The 22,435-nt window shown below is 43.0% G+C and overlaps 1 protein-coding gene across 1 annotated transcript in view; it reads right to left on the reverse strand.

Moving 5' to 3' along the window:
* Nucleotides 1–22,162, reverse strand: part of PID1 (phosphotyrosine interaction domain containing 1) — a gene marked incomplete at its 3' end in the record, with an annotated part of 53,995 nt that extends 31,833 nt beyond the window's left edge. Inside the window, exon 1 of the mRNA XM_009325119.1 lies at nt 22,013–22,162. Coding sequence (XP_009323394.1) covers nt 22,013–22,147 — 135 coding nt within the window. The remainder of the gene's footprint in view (nt 1–22,012) is intronic.
* Nucleotides 22,163–22,435: the final 273 nt, after the last annotated feature.

Consider the following 22,435-nt stretch of genomic DNA (forward strand, 5'->3'; position numbering starts at 1 on the left):
AAAAACATGCAGCATTGACTGCAGAAGAGAATGAATAACACAGTGATGTCCCTGGTTCACAAGCCTTACAGAGAAACCAGTCACTGAAGTCTACAGCCCACATCCACAAAGGATCTTCTTCCCTTGCCTAATTCCCACAGACTTCTTGAAACTGCGTTACTGAACTCGTACACTGGACAACGAGCTGTGCCTGCATGTGAAAAGTAAAACCTTATTAAATCGTTACTCGCATAGAGCTTTAGGACAGGGCACAGCAACATAACTAAGTTATTTGTTGCCGTTTCATAACTGGACACTGAGATCCAAAGATGACGCTTTGGGTCAACGCTGGATGGCCGATTTCTTCCATGCACAACACGGGGGCCACCGCCATGCTGAATACGGCCCCACGGCAGCGCGTGAAATCAGTGTCCCACCATGCCCAGCTCGAGGGGCTGAGCCAGTCCCCCCTCCACCTGCCCACGCTCGCTCGGCAGGGCCGTGTGGGGCAGTTTCTGTGACAGTGACTGGGGCCGAAGCCACGAGGACGGTTTTTAAATGTGCTTGTTATTCGTGGTCGGTGTATCTGTACTTCTGTCGTCTCTATGGAATCACTGCCCCTTTCAAATTTGAAACTCGGTACATTTTATTTCAAGATGACTTTACAAGTCCTTCTATGTGATATTCATTTCAACAGCGCTCTAATATTGCACAACAGTCATATGATCCAGTGTGTGTGTTTTATGAGGCAGACATGACACATGAAAATTAAAAACAGGTTCCTCGTCTGGAATACAGAGAGGAACTGCAGGGGAAAAAAGAAAAAACAATGAGAGCACGCGCCCAGAGATCAGGGTGGAGGGAAAAGGGGAGGAAAAAACAGGATGAGACATCAGAGTCATTTCATCCTGCCCAGAGTGGAAACAGCTTTCATCAGTATGAAAGACAGTTCATTTGCATAAATTTACTGCAGAATACAATTGAACTGTGCTGCTGCATTTCAGGACTGGCACTGGAAATAACGATTGTTATGCCTATGGCCCAGTCGTTTACCAATCATTTACAATATTCCCTTCTGTAAGCAAAACTTTTTAGTTGCCCTTGCACTTTAAATGACATTTTCTGTAGATATTACATCCAAGGAGAAATACAGAGAATCAGGTTTTAAATGCACAGGATTTGATGTGTGATTTGTAACCCATGATTTAAACACTCAGTAAGAACCTGGAGGTATTTCCTATGGTCGACAGTATCGTTCTAAATGTTCTGCTTAACATGGAGGATTCAGAGGTATTTCAAATATCTCTGCCCTGATCTGAATGCACCTCTCATTCAGACTCACCCTCCAGATTGCATGACTGAACCATTTATAAGACCACCAGCCGGTGCCGTCATTATGGTCCGTTTAACTCTGAATATATTTGTATTGCCATATACGCATCGTACATTATACTGGGAACAGCACGGGCAGAGCAGGTCACCTCCACCCGAGGAGCGGTGCATAGCAGATGTAGTCTATGAGCTTTTGCAGAGGTCACAGCTGGAAACATCACTTTTACGTTGTCTGGCCTGATGTTACCGCCTGAGACAAAGAGGCTCCCTCTTTTAACCAAGTGTACTTCCTTGGTTAAAGGGTTATAAAATTGGATAATTTTGCAAAGTTAAGTAACACAGCAGGTGTTATATTTACAGCTATGTGAGCATGAACAGAAAGACCTGAGGTAATCAAATCTCATGCTTAAAGGATAAGAGGATCCATAAGATGATCGCCAGCTGAGATGGGGCACCAGCTACTTCATCCCACACCCTTTCAAACACTGAACAATCAGCCGGGTGCAGGCACTGTCTTCTTGTTTACTTTTCAGTTTCTCCTTCAAGGCATCCACTGCTGGAGGTCAAATACAGAACAAGATGATGATCCAGGTCCATTTGTTTTACCCCATATAAGCAAGGTGCGGATGAGACACAAACATTTCAGCACATACGGATAGCGGGGAGGCAAGCCCAGACTAGCCAAAACGCTGGTACTTCTCCACATATCTCAAACACATACCACAGGATTACATGAAACTAAAACCATTCCTCCAAACATGTGAATGATCTTTCACTTTTGCTGCCTCTCTCATTGGTAATATCCCTAGAGACGGTTAGTAACGTTCTTTACGTAAACATATGTTGCGCTGTATGGAGATAGACTGTTTCTCGAATGAGTTCACCTCTGTGGGTTTTTTTTGGAACACAAAATTTTAAATTAATACCATCACATCCATATGCGTTTTATGACGGCCTGCCTTTAAAAAAATTTTTTTAAACATAGATGTTGATTTTATGGGGAACTGAATGCCAAGAAGCAAATAAGTATAAAAATACATAACAAAAGAACAAAAACGTTTCCTTATAGTGAGAAAAGCCGTTGGAAACAAACTGCTAAGAAGTAGTTTTTATAACTTCTGTTCTACAGACTACTCAGGACATGCAATACGCAGATCATCAGTGGGCTCTGCCTGCATATGCAGTTACCACTACTGTGGTTGCAAGGGAGTATTTCTGCCAGTAAACCACCACTACGGTGCCTGTTGGGCCTCTCTGCATATGCAAATATAAAAAAAAAAAAAAACAAGTACCCCAAGAAGTATCTGATCACTGTGAATCTTCACATTGCCTTTCTCTGCTTTGCAGCTTCTTCTGTAAATAGCTTTAATGAGCAATTTATCTGTGTTTCTTCTAGTATCTGTGAATCTACGAAACGCCAAGGTCAGCATCTGCTTGTCAAAGGTATGCTATTTAATGGATAGAAAAGGAAAAAAACCAAACAGGAGTCATAAAATGCAATAGTACCCTTCAGCCAAATCTAACCACTACCAATATCAAAGGAAGATTCATCATGAACTTCAAGCAGGACTAAAAATTGTATCTAAAACTATGATAAAAAAGCACCTTCCAGACAATGAGAGAGCAGGAGAACCGACTGTATGAACAGGAAATAAGATAAGTAAATTGACTTAATTGAATCTACATTCATTATCAAGATCACCACTAAACTGCTAGCTTCATACTCTCCATTGCTGCTAGCACAGAGTATCACAGAATGACACAGTCTGTTTTTTCTCATCCCAGAAGAGCAATCAATCTCTATTCAATCTAAAGAAAATGACAGAGGAAAAAAAAAAGCCAATAACCAATTTTCTTCATGGCACTCTGCAAAGAGGAACAAAAGGGCCCCAAGATAGTATTATTTCTGTGGGCTTCAAAAGAAAAAAGGAAAATTATCCTTATAATGTTCGTAATTTATTTTCTTTGTTTTTAAAAAAACAAAATAAATTGGAAAATTGTTTGTTTGAACCAATCTTTTGGAGAATTTGTTAAAGGACTGTTCATAAATGTGGAAGTAACATCTCCAGCCAATACTACTGGTCTAAGACAAATCCGTATCGCTCACAGTCCTGCAGAACTGCCTTGATCTGCTTTGAGGCAGGTGCCCGTTTTAGTTGTCTTGAAGGATGCTAAAAATATCACATAGCAAACTAGAATTGTTCTTGTGTGCACACAACCTTTCACATGTATATCTTACCCTCAGGAAATACATGAGACCTGATTAAATTTTGTGCTTAAATGCAGGCAAAGGTAAATATACCAGTGTTTGTCTTACAAAAAAAGAAAAAAAGGGGCAGGGGGGGCAACGTCCACTTCTGTCATCCCTCCATGTTGAAGTGAACCAGGTAAATCAATTTTGATTCACTGGAACTTTGGTAAAACGAAATAACTTCATTTCTTACCAGAAGGAAGCCATGAGTCATGGTACCAATACCAGAGTGCACTGCTATATATCCAGCATAACCACTCTCCTAGTTTTTCCGTACGGCCTCTACAAAATAATCCAGAGATGGACAGTACTATATGTCCAGGGTCTGTATCCTCATTGCAAAATGTGAAATCTAAACTGATTCGCCCACAAGAAGCGGTCAGAACAGAAGATTTGTAGGGACACGCTTTTTTAATGATGTGAAACCTGAGACCACCCTCGTACCCGTCTCCTGCCTGAATCCATTCATTGGGCGTGCAGCTGGACACAGGGACAAGTCAGGGATCTGGGCATTATTCACCCTTCGCAGGGGGATCAGGACAACAGTGACCAATACTATTTTACCCTTCTTTTATGTTTAGAAGGGGAAATTAATGGTAACATATATATTATTTGTGAGGAATGCATGGCTTTTTGGGGGGTTTCATTTTCTACAGAAGATCCCTGAATTTTACAATTGGGAACAGCAGCCTGAGCCATAGCTTTTTTTAGATACTGAATAAGCATCTTAAATATCTTAGATACATGTTGATTATGTCAAACTGTTCCAGACGTGAAAAGACCACGGCTTGCTTTGTGCTATACAGCAATGGCTGCAATGATTTATATGATCTGGACACTCAGCAAAAGAAATACGAAACAGATTTCACATGGTAGAATATGAACAATATGTCTCCTATATTACATAAAAAACCCCCCACCCTACATATTGTGTAACACTCCTCTCGCCTTGGAGGAACTTAAAACGGTGCTTTATATTGCAGTGGTGGGATATCAGAGCAATTCCACAAGTTTAGCGCAGTTGCTGTGGAGTTATACTGCTATAAAATGAATAGGGAATTTGCTTATGCATATACAGCGCTCTATTAAAAACACCTTTTTGTATCTGTACAATCAGGCAGCCCTCTCACCATCACCTGACACATGCACCCTAATACATTTCATGTTATTCAGCGCATCAGCTTTGGGAGAATTAATTGGAAAGATAGCCCTGAGACGTGAAGCAACACACCAGCTTAACCAAACCTGGGGGTTAAACCACGGGGCACCTCCAGCTCATTCACAATGACGATCGTCATTTATACCATCAGTCATACCTCCTGTCAGCTGGAAATAAAGACACACTGTTCATATCTTGAGGCTACAGTCAGGCATGAATACAGGATAATTTGTCTATATACTGTCTGATTTCAACAGAGGCATGAGATACTAGGGAACTAGACATTTTTTTCTATGAATTCTCTGCTCCCTTTATAACAACCTTCTGGGGGGAGGTGAGGGGGGGTGGGTGCAGACCAAGAAGGACAAAAAGTAAACTCCTCCTTATCACCCTGGAATCTTATAGGGAAAGGCCCTGTACTTTAGGGATGACATTTCTGACACCTCCCTCTCAACTACAGCCTGCAGTCTCTCACACTTCCTACGTGTGACGGGGACAGACAACCCAAGCACCATAAAGCCGTAAAGCAAGGTACCGAGCTCTCATCCAAGAGTCAGATCATGCCACCGAGGAGCTACTGAGTTAGCCACATATTGGCATGTTTTAATTGCACTTTCTTGGCCTTTAAAGACTACTATGGAAAACAGACTGCAGACTGTTTTAAGTGGGTGCAAACTTCAGAGAAGGTAGTGAAGGACATCTGCTCATTTCACACACAGGGTCGAATTTGGCACGCCTGCATTTTTGCATAGTCATGCTCTTAGAAGAAGAAAGCAGTTATTTAAAAAAAAATAAATTCCAGTCTCTCTTTTTTCCTTGAGAAGGCAGCAAGGTTTCCTTTCATGTACTGGGAAATGTCATTCGTTGTCTATGCAATTATCCAAGTACATCAACAATTCACTTGAAGTAGAGAAGTCAATTAACGTCCAAATTACTTAATCCTTTATAGTTGTCCTTCATGTAATAAACAAATCTTATTTCTATCCCATACACTGTTTAAAGGCATTGCTTCATGAAGGATGTTCCAAAACATACCACATAACCATTGCCGTAACTTTCATGTTGTAGTTTGGTTTCCTTTCCGAGTGAAGGTAGCGCTGCCTTGCAAAGATAGATAGGACAGGACTGAACTGATTCACTGTGCAGCTATGGATTAGTCACTTAAACCACCCCAATTTCCAGTCTGCCCATGTGTATAATGGTGCAGCTCTGCACAGGATTGCTAGGAGGATTAACTAAGTGACACTAAAAGGCTTTGAGACCTGCTCAGTAAAAATTGTTTCTATAAAAGTGCATATGCATAAAGTGCTAACTGATGCCAGCTGGCCTTTCATCCCGGGCAGCAAAAACAGCTTCTTACCACACACATTTCCTTTAGTGGGCACCAGCAGCATATTTTTTTATTTCTAAATTCCTGGGTTTGCCTTAAACCATACAAACCATTTGATTTTCAGGAATACTACAATTAGGAGATTGACGCAGCAATGAATTTCAGTGATCCCTTGATTAACCCTGCACAGGCAAAGAGGGTAAACATTGTAAGACCCTTCAAACTGAAAAACAAGCCCTATTTGCAGCGCACAGCTCTAGATTCAGCAATTTGCATCTTAGAGGGTCTGCAGTGTCCTGTTCGTTTCCTATACAAACCTGACAATCGAGTTACAATAGCCCTTGAAATGAAGCAGAAGGCTGCTGTTCCTTGACTGGCCTTATATGACACGGCACCATCAAATTAAGATATCCAAGTAATTCTTTTTCTTTTGATTTTCCCTCTGTGCTGCAAATGGCCATGTTTTCTGGAGCCCCTCCCTCAGCTGCAGAAACTTGGATGTGCTCCACCTGCTTATGTTTGCTGATAGACGCCAGAGGAATTTTCACTTCATCTGTTTCACAGATGCTCAGACTCTTTTCTCAAGACACGTCATACAAAAATGTCTCCAAAATAATTAGCAGGATTTCAGTCGGCACGACTGTGATGGCTGCACGTAAGGTAAAGCTCAGACAGCTCTTAAGAAATTGCAGCTCTGGAATGAGCGTCTGGGACCTTAATAGCACTCATTTAAATCTTCCTGCATGACACATTTATAGTTTTCCATGTAGTCAAAAGGGCAAAGGGGTTGGTATGCAGAAAGCTGCTACAATGTGAGAAACATCATGCACTTCTATAACCTCTTGCACTCATACTGACATGAAGGTAAGTGCTAACGGAGAGCAAACATGCAGCCTAATTCAAAGAGGGGGGAGGGAAATTACAGAAGGATCTCTAATCATAATCTCTAAGTCTCACTCCAGAATAAAATTCATCACTTTACTGAGAACCTAACTGGAATAAAAATAATCTTATGAAATATGTTGCAAAGTAGTATTTTAATATTTAATTGAAAGATGCACCTCCCTTGGCCATTTGCCTTGCAGTGCAGATGTCAAGCGGGGCTCTTGACCATTACAAGCCTGCCCCTGCCTCGCTGCTCTTCACCCATCCCCAGCAAGGCACCCATCAGCCGTCCCATACTGATTCACACGGCAGAAGATGACGACTCGACTGCAAAATGAGGGCACGCTAACAAATTTTAAAAGACAGCGAGAGCGCCTCACAATTGTTCACAAGGCTCATGCTACAAAGTCTGGGGGCTAAATTACCTAAACTCTCCTCTGGTTTCACAATAGACTTTCAGAGAGTCCTCTAGTGTCACAGTGGAGGACTTAAATTGAAACTCTTTTGTCTGGAATGATAGGAATTTAATTCCCACTGCATAAACTCTTGATGAGAGTATTTCAAATGGCCACGAGTTACCAATGTCTGATTTCAGGCCTACAGCGACATGCAAGCCTCCTTGAAAGGGCCAACAAGGGGGATCTAAGGAAAGGGATGGCTGCTCTGGCCTTCCCTCCACCCAAAGACACCCCGGAGGGCTCTCTTTTATTTCTTTTTTTGGGGGGGTAGGAAGGCTTTCCTGCTGTTGACTTATCAAGATGACAGAGCTTGCAGAAAAGCTGCGGGTGCTCGCACCACAGCCCTCGGGCATAGGCAGCTGCCCGTTTCGGAGATGGTGAGACATTTCGGAGAGCACACAGGAGCCTCAGGACTTGTCTCATACCCTTGCCTAATACCAGCCCCAGCCCCTTGCTGTGGGGCATGGCGGCGGCCTGGGGAAACCATCGTCAGAGCGCAGAGGCCAGCGCGGGTCTTCGAGGCCCAGGACAAGGCTGGACATATCCTCACCCTCCTCCGTCCCCAGGAGGGAGGAAAAGCCCAGCCCTAAAAGATGGGGCCACCTGAAGGTGGAGAACACACAAAAACCACCCCCCTCCACTCCACTTGACAGGGCCAGCAGCCACCAAGCAACACCCAGCCCCGCCATAGCCTCACCACGGCCCGGAGGCAGACCCCAGCGAAGGGCCCTGGGTGCATGGAGGCGACAGGCCATGCTGGACCTGGGGCAGCCCCGTCGCTGACGGGTGGGGTGAGCATCCCAGGGACGCACCCAGAAATCCCAAATCTGAGGTCTGTTTGATTCCCATTTATTTATTTACTTATTCAAACCCAGGCTCACTCACCTGGGACATTACCACACACAGAACCTGAAAAGTTGACACAACTACAGCTGCTGAGCAGGACCAGGTCACAGAAATCCCACCACGTGTTCTCCTTGCCAGCTCTTATTTAGTTCCTCCCCCACCAAAAAAAAAAAAAAAAAAAAAAAAAAAAAAACACCCCACCATTTGCACCTTATGTAAATATGCACGAGAGCATTCAGTCGTGCAACACACCAGCGGCAGACAGCGGCAGCGTGAAGCCGTGCCCGGGGCAGTTGGGGCTTGGTGGGAGGTCGTGCGAGCGAGTTCCTCGCAGGCTGTAATCGCTCAAAGAAACTCCACTGAGAGGCCGAGGAGCAGCACCACCCAGCCGAGTAACGCGGAGCAGCTGCTGGAGCGCCTTTCGGGCCCCTGGCCCCCAACAGCGGCGAGGCCGGGAGCCATGCCACACGTCCCTGCGCAGGGGAGCAGCTGCGGGGTGGGACAGCCGGGACTTCGGGGGCGGCCAGTGCCCAGGCGCCCACATCCTACCTTGGAGGAACGGCGTGGAGCTGTGGGTAGACACATGCCTCCCACGTCTCTAAACCCTTCGGGGTTTAACACTAGCTGTACGCTAGTCCCTTGCTTTGGGACAAGTTTCACCCTGGAGACGCACACTGTCTGCATAAAAGTGATAACATTAAACAAAAAACTATATACACAGATAAGGAAAGTCTTGCAGAACAAAAACCTTCGAACAGTTCATCAGTAAGTCACTGGTAATTAAAGTCATTCAGTTTATCCTCAGTATTTCTAAGGAAGTATTGTAAGCTATTCCAAACTTAAATTATATATACAATATATTTATTAGATGTATATCATATTTCCCACTTGGGAATGTGCAGTCACATAATTTGTTTGGCCTTGTATGCAGACCTTCAAATGCAACTCAAGGCAAAGCTCTGAGGTGAAAACACACCTTTCTTTAAATCACTATCAAGCTGTTTCATAAAAATCATTTCAAGAATTACTTAATATTCTTAACAATTCAGCCTAATAACAAATGACAAACAGCACTGGTTCACATATGCTGTACTCAGTTAATGAAATCAAAGTAACAGACTACTTTCAATCATTAGGAATCCCAAGCCACGTGTCAAACTAGAAGGCCAAATTCTTCGGTGATACAGCTTAGCATGGCAGTCAAGTCAAAGGAAGTACGCCAATTTATACCATAGCAAAGCCAGCCCAAAAACTGCATCCCGTTACAACGATTCCCACAGGGATTCTGGCCACTGTGGTTACAAACAGCTGACAAAGCTGAAGTGTATTATTGTGCTATTTGTAAGAATGAGTCAGACATATCAGCATAGGCGAATTACTTGCAGCCTATAGATAATTCAGTCAAAAAAGCAGCTTCCATAAAGAACTAGAACCAGTTTGTTTTCTGCCCATCCTGTCCCAGAGGATGCTCAGAATCAACTTCAGTGACATTCTCAAAATAAGCACGGCACACATATTATCTTACCTTATTTTATCTTGTCCTTTCTTATCACCTCTCCCAATTTAGTACTCAACTATACCAATCTTTACACAGGTCCTTCTCTGATCTTGGAGATATTAATTTAAATCTGTTTCTGACTTGAAGCTTGCTTTTTCCCCTCCTGTTTTCTCTCTGCTACTGAAAAATAAATTGGGGGACAGGGGGGAAAACCACAACACACACTGAAATAAAACAAGTCCCTGAGGAGGAAAAAAAATCCCACCAAATAGCTACTCATTGCCAAATCTTTCTCAGCAAGCAGTTCAATGAATCTTCAGTGAATTTTATGAAGTACAGTTATAAAGACACTTTCAACTTGCTCTTCTTCCAAAATTTGCTCATTTAAGTTAGTTTCCTTCTCCTTGAAACGTTTGTGTATGGGCATCTATTAAATGTAAGGTTATCCAGGTCCCCAGTTTGTTATTATCAAGTGCAGGTCACTGCCATGCCACTTAAATCTTGAGAGCACTTTAATCAGAATCATGTCATCATGGCCTTACAGGTGAAAAAAAACGTGAAGAACATAATGAATTAAGACCATCTTCCAGCTGATTAACTCATGAATTTTTTTTCCCCAGTGTGGAAGAAAAGCAGCCAGAAAGCAGCCCTGATATCTAACAGGCAAATGAACATCAGCTCCCAAAAAGGGATAGACCATACCCTCAGTGGGTATAAAACAGTATTCTGTTCTATCAAAGTTAACAGGACACTACCCATTCAACATCAGTTTTTCATTCACTGATAAAACTTGATAAACTTAATTCCAAATTTACATTGCTGTGAAATTCAGTATCTGATTTCAGTGACAATACATGTCATTTAATAGGATCTTGCTGTGAAATGATTAAAGGTGAATACCAGAGATTCTTGGGTTAGTAGTACAAGGGAAGTTCTTAACCTAGGAGTACTTACTGATTTTCCAAACTAGACTGTAAACTTTGAGAAAGGAGACAGATCAATTTTAAATAAGGAAAAAACTAAATACTAAGAATCATACTTCTGTTGCACTTGTTGTTCCTATACAACCTAGAATCTCAGAGAAGTAAAGCTTGCTGAATTACCACAAGCCTGAAGTCAAATATTCACAATAGATTACAATAAAGGTAGTTGATCAGCATTCGATAACATACATCAAGCCTTAAAATAGCCCAGAAGTATTGCCTAAGGATGGTCATCGTTATGAACATTTAATTAACTATGCAAAAAAAAAAATCTTTTCATGAAAAAAAAAGTTATTAGTCTCAGACACCGACATCCAACCCCAGGAACAGAAAAATTTCTTTCCTCTTCCAAGCTAATGTATTTATACATCACACTGCATTGCAGACTATATTGCAAGAGCACGAGGAGAACAGGATTACTCCTGGGACCAACAGAAACAGAGGTGGCACACACAGGACATTCTTTTCTCTGACAACATAGTATTTTTTTGATTGCAACATTAATCTACATTCCGGCAGCCTGTGTGTCTATGAACGAGGCCAACGATACCTCATCTACAGAAGAATGGATCTGTAATCCATTTCAGCTTCCTTTTTTGCCTGTCGTTTGCTTCAGTGGGAAGCTTTCAGCACACAGGATCAGCCCCAAAATAAGAACTGATGGTTTTGGGCATAGTACAGCTGTAAGCAGAGATTACGAATTCCTGAGAAGGTTCATGTTGGCTCAAACAAGTGTGAGCAGTGGGTAGCCAGTGCCAAATGCAAATTTTGCAGTATTCTAATGGAAATCAAAGAAACAATATCCATGGCTGCAGGGGAAGAGCCACACAGAATACCTTCACAGAACAAGCACGCACGTCCTTGTTGCGAAAAAGCACGCCTAAAAAGATCTGCCACCACCTCTCCCAGCACATTTCATGCTGCTGAGCGGGAAGGTGCCCACCGCAATAACACGAGGGAGCAACAGCCGCAGAACCAGAAGTTCTCCGATTTTGTTAAAGAATAGCTTCACGTGCTGTGAAGAAAGGGGGCCGCCTCCTCCTGAGAGCCAGCTCACAGCAGGGCCCGTATGTCCTAAGGGCCATGGAGAAGCACCCTGTGCTCTGCAGCAACACAAATCACAGCTCCGTCCTTACTGAAACAGCCGCACCGAGATGGAAATGTCTCTCAATGACACCCTAGAACAAAACAATCGACAGTGACTGCAGCATCTGCTCGGCGTAACCACTATAATAAATTTCAATCTCATTTTAATTTTTATACGTCAAAAGCTATTAGGTCTTAGATATTTGAACCTTAATTATTATGGAAGCAATTAGCTCCTATGACCAGAAGGCTTTGCCTGAGCAATTGTGATGAGCACAGTATTTCCTACAGTGTAAAAAATAAATATCCTAACACATCTGTAGCTACCTAGGACCTTACCGTTGCCCCTGTGCTTCATGCTGGTATCTTGGCTTTGTGCCAGACTGCGAAAGATAGAGCTCATTGGCAGGCGCTATATATTTGTGTAAGTGAAGATTATCTCCTAAGGAATTCTGGAAATTCAGAATTTCAAAATTTAAATATTTCCTGCTGTAGAGAGATTAAATTGTTTTTAAGTATTTAAATAGTCTTTGAGAGAAAACTATTTTGGCATGCTATCTCCTACAAAGACAGCCATAATTAGACAACAGCTCCAAGTACCCTGAAAAGTGGGATTTCTAAAACTGACCAAAAAAACCAAACCACCCCACACATTTGGGTTTCAAGATACAAAGTATTCCATGGAGTTTCACGCAAAGGAATTTCATTAATATGTATTGCTTTTTAGTACCTTTTTTCAATGCATTACTACTTAATAGAAGTATGCATTTTAATTCTCAGCATCTTTTTTTGTTTTCCCCTAGCACATTTTACCCGCAGTACAGTGTGCCCACACAGCCTTCCCCCGAGCTTTGGTGAGCTGATCTGACCTCTGCAAACAGGGCTGCTAGCCGAGAACGGCAGCTGAACAGCAGGGGACAACAGAGCTGTTTTAGAAAGTGTTTGGGCATCTTTCTGGGTGAGAAATACTACAGAAATACAAATGATACGTAGCAAAGAGCTACTGAGCATTCACCAGCGCACAGTGCCTGGCCTCCTTGGGACCTCACAAGTTTCCCAGTTGCTTTTACAAGCAAGGGTGAAATTCAGGAATGGCCGGTGCTCATTCTCAACCAAGTCACAGGGAGCATTTTTAATTCCTATATATTTGCATTTTACACAGTGCTCTTTGAATGTCAATATCTATCTCTTCCATAACTAATTGAACTATAAGCTGTTCAGTGCCTTGTTTTACATTAAGAGGTTTGATTTAGATTACTTCTGCTGATAAATACCATTTGCTAACAAAATTAAGGGCTGATGACTTCCAATTCAAGCTTTTGTTGAATCAAAGGCAACTAATAACATCAAAGCTCTGAAGCCAAAGGAAGTGCTCAATTCCAGCCAAAGGGACTTCTGTTTACGTTAAAAACTTTTTCCCAGGCTCCGTATCATGCATCATCACCCATTTTCTTCACTGGGACTCACCACATCCACTACAGGGACAGAACTACGGCAATAAGAAGAAATGTAAGGTACACAATGGTTGTGTAAGCAATACAATACATGCACCAAGGGGAGGAGTAAAGCACAAGATGCTAATGGATGCTGTGACTTTTTATTTCCTTGCATTTTTCTATGGTTTTATTGTTGTTTAGGGGATATTTTCTGCAGCCTACCACCAAGGAAAATGGGCTGGAACACACATATATCTGAGCAACTAGCTTACCTGGTGCGACATTTCTGCTCCTATTTCTTCATGCAAGACAAAGCAGTGCTGGGAACAGGTCACTCCACACACAAAGCCAGGGACCCTGGGCCTCACTCCCAGGAACGGTTGAGGAGACCCCCTGCACACTAATTGTTGGGACTTTGGGGAGGGGGGGGCCTCTCTTCCCAAGGGACCGGTCTGGGCATCGTCTGCGTGGTCCACGATAACTGGAAGCCTCCTACCCAGCCTGAGGAGTAGGGGACACAATCCTCTAGTCCTCCTGGGAGTGTCCACATATGCATGACTTTTCATTGCAAATCTCTCTATGAAACCCAGCTCACTCCCTAATTTTCCTCACAGTATGCCCAGCCTTGAGCTCCCTCCCTCGTGAAGCAAATCCAAGGGGAGCCACAGGGAGAAGGCCCTGCACCCAGGGTAGTTCAAGCCCTGTGCTGGCCACCAACATGCAGGGCAGCTCCCAGAAATCCTCCTGTCCTCCCTGTCACCAGCGCTCTCCTCCCAAGGTGGCGGTCTTATTCTTTTTATGGAACTCTTTAAAATGGTTTGAGACACACATTCTTAATGAAAATCCAAAAGTAAACAGAAATCAGCAGAATTGTTTTCCTTTAATTAATATACATATATTCAGAGCAAAGTTACTCCGCTGTATGTAGAAAACAGCTATATACTTTCTCCTATAAAGGTAGTTAAAGCAGAAACATGAAGCTGACTGAAATACATGACCATTTTTAGATGGGATGTAAGAACTTCCTGAATAACAAAATGCCCTTTACTTGAACCATGGCTTGAAAAATGTCACCGGTGCAAACGCTAAGGAAAAAAGAAAAAAAAAAAATACCACCAACATACCTGACAGCACATAACTCCCACCACTCTCAGAATACATTAGTCTTACAATGCCACTTTACCAGTAAGCAAATAAAATTGTGCCCAAATACATGCCACACAGCAAAACCAAACATTGCAGAAGGACCTATTTAAAGCAGGGTCAGTTTACGATTAATTCAATTGCTTTAGCCAATTTATATTCTCCACCTAAGACTCCTGGACTTCAGGAAATGAAGCATTACAACGCTTTAACAACATGCTGCACTTGCATCTACCCTTCATATTTCTGTTAGCTCTTCCGCACTCATTTAACGCATAAATCCTCACTCACGTAAATGGGCTTTCCATGCATGTAATAAAAAAAAATCACATGCAAGAGAGATCCTCTCTGAAGCTGAAAGCCGAGAGCAGCCAGTGCTAAACACCATGCAGCGTGTGCTGCCCGAAGGCGGCTGCCGTCCTGCATGGCTACATCCCACCATGCTCACAACGGAGCCCACGGCAAACCTCTCATTAACTTCATAGGTGCAGGGCAGGACCTTACCATACGGTCGTGTTTTGAAAAAGAAATGAGCACATGCAACTCTCCATTTTCAATATTAGAACAAGCCTCTGCCAAATTCTCTAAAGCACTCTGGGATACAGTCACGTGTAAGGCTTCTGCAAGCATTTTACTCTTCCCTAACTTCAGTATTAAGCTTTTTTTTTTTTTTCTCCATTTCTGTAATACTACATGAAGAAGTAGTAAACAAAATACTTCATCTTCACACAGCATACTTGTTGGAGCATTAGTTTATTTGATGCACTTCACTTTTGAAAAACACATCATTAAAGCCTCTGTATCTCTCACCAACGAGCACTATATCTAAATATACTGAAGCTATTAAGATTTGCCCCATGCAAGAGTTCACATGCATCCTTTTGGTTCACTTCATGAGGGTAGAAAGAAGCAGAAAAACAAGCTCTCAATTCACAGTACAAAATATGTAACGCTTAAGGATAACAACAGAAGGCCTTTAATGAAGAAGAAAATAAGCTCTGTGCTCCACACTCACATTAAACATGGTGGAAAATAGTAGGCTGGGGAGTGATGGTACAGCTTAGCTTGTCTCACTTGTTTAATTTGTTTCTTTATTAAAGTTAATGGCCATCTTAATATCACAGGCTTACAAAATAGTAATGACGACCAGGCAGCTAGCCGGACTTGTATTTACAGCTGGATAGCCCTGCACACAAAACAATCATTCTTGACCATGCTATAGCTGCAAAGAGAACATTTTTATTAAGCTTTATAAGGATAAAGTGAGGTGGTTTTATGAATATGTGCAGCTTCCAACCAGCTATGGTTTCAGTAGCCAAAATAGCGATAAATGTTCACCAGGAGTAGGGTTTTTAAATTATCTATGGAAATTTGAGTAAAACGCTAGATTGTTAACCACCCATTTATGTCATCTGGATTTCCCCACCTCATGTTCCCCACACCTAATGTGTCTTAGGGCACATTTTCAGCCCTTTTGAGCCAACAGGACAGTACAAACAGGAAAGAGTACCTTGGTCTCTGGGTATTGAAATGAGAGACAATGTTCTCTTTGCATTAATTTTGACTGATTCAGTATCAAGACAGACAAAAATCAACAACACATAGTAACAGTGCGGCAGAGGGGAGCCATTCGCCTACTCTTCAGCTGGCCAGAGCAAAAATTTTGGGTTTGGGGAGCAATGAAGGGGAAGAGGCACGAGGCTGGGGTTGCTACCACCAAAACCACGCTGCGTGGGCTGTTAAGCTGCATGAAGCTGAGAGCATAGTTAATCAATTTGGGCATCTTCTGAATGTTGAGGGGCCACCAGGCCCAGGAGATGGGGAGCACGCTGTCTCCTGAAAGCTAAAGCAATAATGTATTTGGCCACCACCACGGCTGCGCTGATTAGATGGGACACAAGTGTCAGAGGTTGCACAGGACAGAAATGCTGGGCAAAATAGCTTGGGAAAGTCTGTTCTAGAGGGAAAAAAAAAATCCAAAGAACAACAGTAAGTTTTAAAAGTGCAGTGACCAATAAAAGCAGCAACAGCAAATTTATTAATGTTGTGTAGAGGCATCTAGGGTAGAGTAGAAACAGGGTATTTTGCAAGCATGTGGTAAGATACAGTCCTGCTGCAAGGCCTTTGCAATCAAAACTAATAAGGCAGAAAACCAAAAATAGGCAGTAATATCTGAGCAGACATTATTCCTAAATTACTCTCTTACACAAGGAATTAGAATCAGGCCTAGCAGGGCAATTTTAAGACAATGTTTTATTTATTTAATAAGTATCCCAATGAGAAACGTTTTATTTCTATGGATCATAATCAGATCACAATCAATATTACTCGCTATTCATCCTGTAAACTTCTTATGAGCTTTTTCCCTTGCAGACTAACTTCCAGTCTCTGCTACGCTGGTGTAAATCCTGTTGCTCAAAGCATGTTGAGACAGTTTCACATGCACAGAGATTTATTAGTAAGGCCCACGGTTGATGGCATGCATTGTTTCTAATGGTGAAAGTTACTTTTGAGAAAAGAAGAAAAATGGGAGAAAGACGGAGAGACAAAAGGGAAAATGAAAACTCTTGGCAGCAGCCAGCGAGGCCAGAAGAGCAGCAACAAGGGCCACAGGCTGCCCCAGTGGCTTTGGTGAAAGGGCACGGAGCTGCAGGTGGAGGGCGGGCTGCAGGATGCCCTTGGCATTGCACAGGTTAAGGCCCCTCAGGCACTGCCAAGCTCCCCCAGAAAACACCTCAGATCCAGTTAATAGGTTGACACAAGTGTAGAAACATCAGGTGCGTCCCGGAGTTGCAACAGTCAAGCTCGGTGCCTAACTGCTGACACTGCACTGTGCCAGGGAAGCCCAGCTGTGGCCATGGCCCCTTCCTGCTATACAGGCACCAAATAAACCCCACCGTAATCACCACCCTCCAGCAAGGTTAGTACAGGAACCATTTTCTTTTTGCCTCGTGAGTGAAGCAATTAAGCTATTCTGAAAGCCCAAGTTCCAGTTACTTATATTACTTCTTGGCTGTTTTTTAAATCTCTATCGATAGGTGCAAGACGATTTTAGAACGCCAGTACCACTCTAACACCATTTATACAAATTGCTAAACAAGACTTTCGTCAATCTTCAACTAGGATACGTCATCGCAGAAATTTCAACATCATACCTTCCACAAAGCCTGCATTAATAATCTCACCAACTCAATCCAATAAGACAGGCAAGCAACGAGTATCATGCCTGTAAATGCCATACCATTAATACATATTTTCCCATTTAATAAAAGCATACTTTTAAGAATGCAATTATTTGCACTGTTTATGCTCCTCTCATCTCAGCCTCCCAGGCTGCGGAGAAAACCTTGTCCACTGGTGGGAACTGGAGGAATAAGATCGCCTGACCCAGGTGGATAACAACAACCTACAGATTATTCAGCACTGACTTCACTTTGAAGAGCCTTCCAATAAAAAGAAAAAAAAAGTTAAACCTACGACACCACTTCAAAAATCGCAGGCAGCATCTTTAACCTCTGTCCTTTTGCGTTACTGCAGCAGTGCTGGAAAAGCTACAGCAGAAGAAAGAGAGTCATTTAGGCAGTTCCCTTCATGCCACCACCATAGCTTAAAGGGACAGAAATCAAGAAACATTAGAATCAGTGTAAGCCGATTAAGACATTAAGGAAGAATAAAACACTTAAACACAGAACTTAAACAAAATCTGTTAAAAGGCACAGAGAAAGCACGCATTTCTGAGTAGAAAGCAACTTATTTTCTGGAGATACTCCAGATTTTTCAGTTTCCATCTGGTGGTACTTAGTGTTGTGATAAGGGAAGAGGAGGTTTCCAGCTGAAACACAAGAGTGCACAACATCTGACATGAAAGACCTACAAGCAGGACAGCCACAGTCTAATCAAAATCCTTAGGATCTGAACAAGGGTGGACACATCTTTATATACATGCATCTAAATCACATTCATGCCTGTATACAGAAACATGCTCTATTTAAATAAAAGCAAATTAGGAACCTGTGATTGAAAGTGTGGTCCAGCTAGGAAGAACAAAAGTCTTATTCTCACTCTTTTTTGTCCTTCCCCAGCACAGGGTGGTTTAGCTTAAGCTGAGACTTGCCATTTACAGGTATACAATAAGCCAGTTGGCTTTTTTCATTCTTCGGAGCAGCTACTGACCTTAACACTCGGTGCTCCAGCATACACAAACGCCACGTCCGTCGCAGGAAGAGGCAGGACGCACGTGGCTGCTCAACCACGGCTGCCAGAGAGATGACAACCCTCTGGGCACTGCATCCCACCGCCCTGCCCCGACAGTCTCAGCTGGAGGAGGACAAGAAGCTGTGGTTCCTCTGGGGCCAGAGACCTGCCTCTCACCTAACATATGCCACGGCTCAAATGAAAGCAAACAACCCCCCCAGGAAAAACCCAGAGTCCAAGTGCTTTATTGTACCCAGAAATCCTGCTCTGTTTTATGCTGTCTGCTGAGTGGGGCTGCGACAGTCCAACCCCAGGGCGCAGGGCTGTCGCCCCCCATTTGCAAACAGGACTGGTGGGGAAAGGAGGGGATGGGGGGCAAGAAGGTGCCCTTTGGGAACTACAGCCTCCCAGTCAACCCCTGTCTCACTGAGCAACTGGCACCACAAACTCCAAAACATGTGCGCCTGAAGCTCTGTGCTGCCAATCAATGCAACTACTATTTCTCCCGTTTGGTGAAATCATGCCCACGAGTCTAGAAGGGTGGGAAAGGCAACAGCACAGCCAGCCCAGGCAGGTAGGTGTAGATGTGCAGTAACAGGAGGAACGAGTCTTAAGCCTTCTGCTGTAAGTAAAAAATATATTTTAGAAAACACGATGGCAACAAAGTTGCATCAGGTCTGGAATTGGGCAGGAAAGAGAAAAGTTCTCCGAATTTGTTCAATTATTTAAACTTTCCAGATCTTGTGGGGGTTCCCCCTAGAGTACTTCAAGCAAGACATTTCTCTGCTATTCTTAAAGCCATCCCATTCAATTACAGAATGAGATTGGATCTCAGCAGAAAAGGTTTGTTTTTTCAGGATTCAGCAGCTAACCCGGAATGAAAGAGAAAAGAGAAGCCTGTCTTGCGATGAAAGGACAAGGAAAAGAACAATCGCATAAGAAAACCAATGCCCAGACCTCTGAACAGCAAAGCAATTGCATCTGTCAAGTTCCCATAACAAGATGGTGCCAGCTGAGGCTTATGTTAAAACTGTGCAATAAAATTAGATGACTGGAGCCTCTGTCAGAAGAATGATGCTATCTCATTAATAGGATTACATAGAAAAATTGGAGGGATTTCAGTCAAGAGGAATAAAACGATTAAGGATCAAAAGAGTGTGACTCATGAAAGAAAGTAAAAAATGGATGCTGTGCTCTTGCCTGAAAAGCCCCCGTCTCAGAACCAGAGAGGCTTGGTGGTACCAGCGACACCACAGCATCGCTCCGCTTACCCCTGGAGTAACAGTGATAGATCAGACCCCAGAGAGCGAAAATTTGTATTATAAAGTACTGGCTTTGTTATGGCAACACTATTATAGTATCACTCAGCAAGAAACTAATAATTAGAGGGGAAAGAGGAGAGGAAGGCTAATTAGCTATAAACAGCTGGAGGATACAAGCTCCGTAAGAGAAGAATACACGTAGTCAGAAAAAAAGAGAGGGAAAAAAGAAGAGATTGTCACTAGAGAGACTGGGTAAAATCAGAGCCTGTCAATTAATGACTGGAGAGGATTTCTTAGCCGTAGGAACAAGATATATGTGGAATCATCTGCCCAAGAGGGGTGCTGGAAAACACAACTGCTGAATCATCTGAAGAGGGGCTGGCCACCACCCCAAAAACACCACTATAAGACTCCAGCACTGGCAGGAGGGGAACTAGCTACAGGGGCAAGGGGAGAAGGAGAAACAGTGCAAGCAGGAAAAGGGGGGCATTGTTGCAGCAGATGTTCCCTAGTCACCGCTATGTTATATTGCAGGAAAAATAAATGAATAAATAAAAGAGATCTCTAAATATAGGATGAGATTCTCTTCACTGAGAGGTTCAACATCTCTCTGCAATCCATTTTTTCCAGTTGAAGGACTGTAAGTTAAGTAAAAAGGTTCATTTAAATTCTACACACGTTCACAGAGATAAACTGATTTCAGAAAGCATTATTATGTCTGAACTCTCTCTCACTAGGGGTGAAAGCCAGATACTTTGCGAACCATTTTTATGATAGCTAATATTCTCTACAAATTCATTAGATGTCAACATAGAGGACAAAAAGACATCACCGTGGAAGAGCAGATGCTACGAGCTACCATACAAAGCATGTTAGAGGAATGCAGGGCAAGTGACCCTATGTCAGCGCAGCGCAGCGCTGCTTCAACACCCAGCAGCGGTCTTGTTTCTTGGCTATTGCGAGAGGCAAAAAAATAAAAAAAAAAATGACACTTCCCAAGAAAAAACTTTGCTAAGGAAGTGCCAGACCTGGAGGTGCCCAAGCAAAGCCCTTCACAGCATGCCCCGAGCCCGTGCCATCTGCACAGTATACCAAGAGAAGCAGGGGAACACACCAGGAAGCAATTTCTTCCAACCCCATCTCACTCACATGAGATCCTCCAACAAGGAAGAGTGTGTGCGCACACGTGTGCGTATACACACTGGCAGAGGAGGGGGTTAGGACATTTAATTGCACTTTGGGCCTTATCCAGTACATGTAGCAACAGGCAATGGCTCTTTTAGAGCTGACACTTTAAAGAGCAGTGGAGGCTGAAGCCCAGTTCTCTCCATTTTCACCAAGACCCTCGAGGGCAGGTGGATACTCCCTACAACTGACAGCCGGGATGGGTGAAGGGGACTTGGCTACCGAGTCCCAGCTGGCAGCACAGGCCAAACTGGTACCCAGCTCAGTCTGCAAGGCTGCGCATGGCTCTGCAAGGCTAGGCAAGCTCTGCAACCAAGGAAAATGGCTCCAACAGAAGATGCAAACAGAGCAGATTTGTTTGCTATTTTTATATGGTTTCTTACCACAGAAGAACACACTCGAAGCTCTTAAACCATTAAACATTAAAGAGCTTTTTCAGAAGCTGTGCTTTGATGTAACTGGGCAAATTCATCTTGTTGCTTAACCCAATCAAGATCTGTCTCCTCCCCACCCCGTTTTCTGATTTTTTCCTCTCTTAAAAAAAAAAAAAAACAAAACCAAAAAAATCCAACTAACTTCAAGTTTTAAGCTGCAACCCTATTTCAGTAGGTATATACCTCTGTTAGTACAGATTGCTAAATGCAAATACACAGCATTTGGCCCTTCATCTCCCATCTCAGCACCAGCACTTACAGAAACAATGGCAGGGTTTAAAACGAGAGATGTTCATTGCAGGCTGTTAGAAATCCTCCACAATTTGCATTGTGCCACACAACCCAAACCGTTTTTTCCTGAAGCCCAAAACTTCTGGTCAGAAATGCCCAATGACTTTTTTGATTTACAAACTTCATAGTAATAGTAGCAGTTAATGGGGTTTCCAGAACAACGACGAGCATGTTGGTTACTTTGGGCTCTTTAGAGTCCTCACACAGACATGGGACACCTCCACAGCGGTCTCATTCCTTAAGTTTATACTCCCGAGTACCTTGCATCCAGTGTGAGTCCGGGTCTTCATGAGGGGGGTTGTGGTGCACAGCTCAATGGCTTCTGGTTCGTGGAAGATCACTGTCGGGAGTGGCTCTTTCCGAAGAGTTAGGACATTCAACTTAGTCTTTAACATGGTCTGAAAGTGCTAAACAGAGAAAGAAAGGCAATTATCTCCAGTTCTAGTGCAGAAAAATGAGTTAATAGTTGGACGTGTCTGCATGTTTCACTTGCTGTTCAGTGCCTTGGAAGTTTCCATGGGGACAGTTAACAAGTTTTATAACTAAAGACAGTGAACATCCATTACTGCTATTAGCAATGTGGAGACTGTTTTTAATTAAAAAAGATATACGCACACAAAATGAGAGGATTCATTAAAATCCATGTATGTCCCAAAAAGGGCCTAAATTCAATCTCTGATCAC

This window comes from Pygoscelis adeliae, unplaced genomic scaffold (genome assembly GCF_000699105.1).
Source record: "Pygoscelis adeliae isolate BGI_AS28 unplaced genomic scaffold, ASM69910v1 Scaffold155, whole genome shotgun sequence".
Lineage (NCBI taxonomy): Eukaryota > Metazoa > Chordata > Aves > Sphenisciformes > Spheniscidae > Pygoscelis > Pygoscelis adeliae.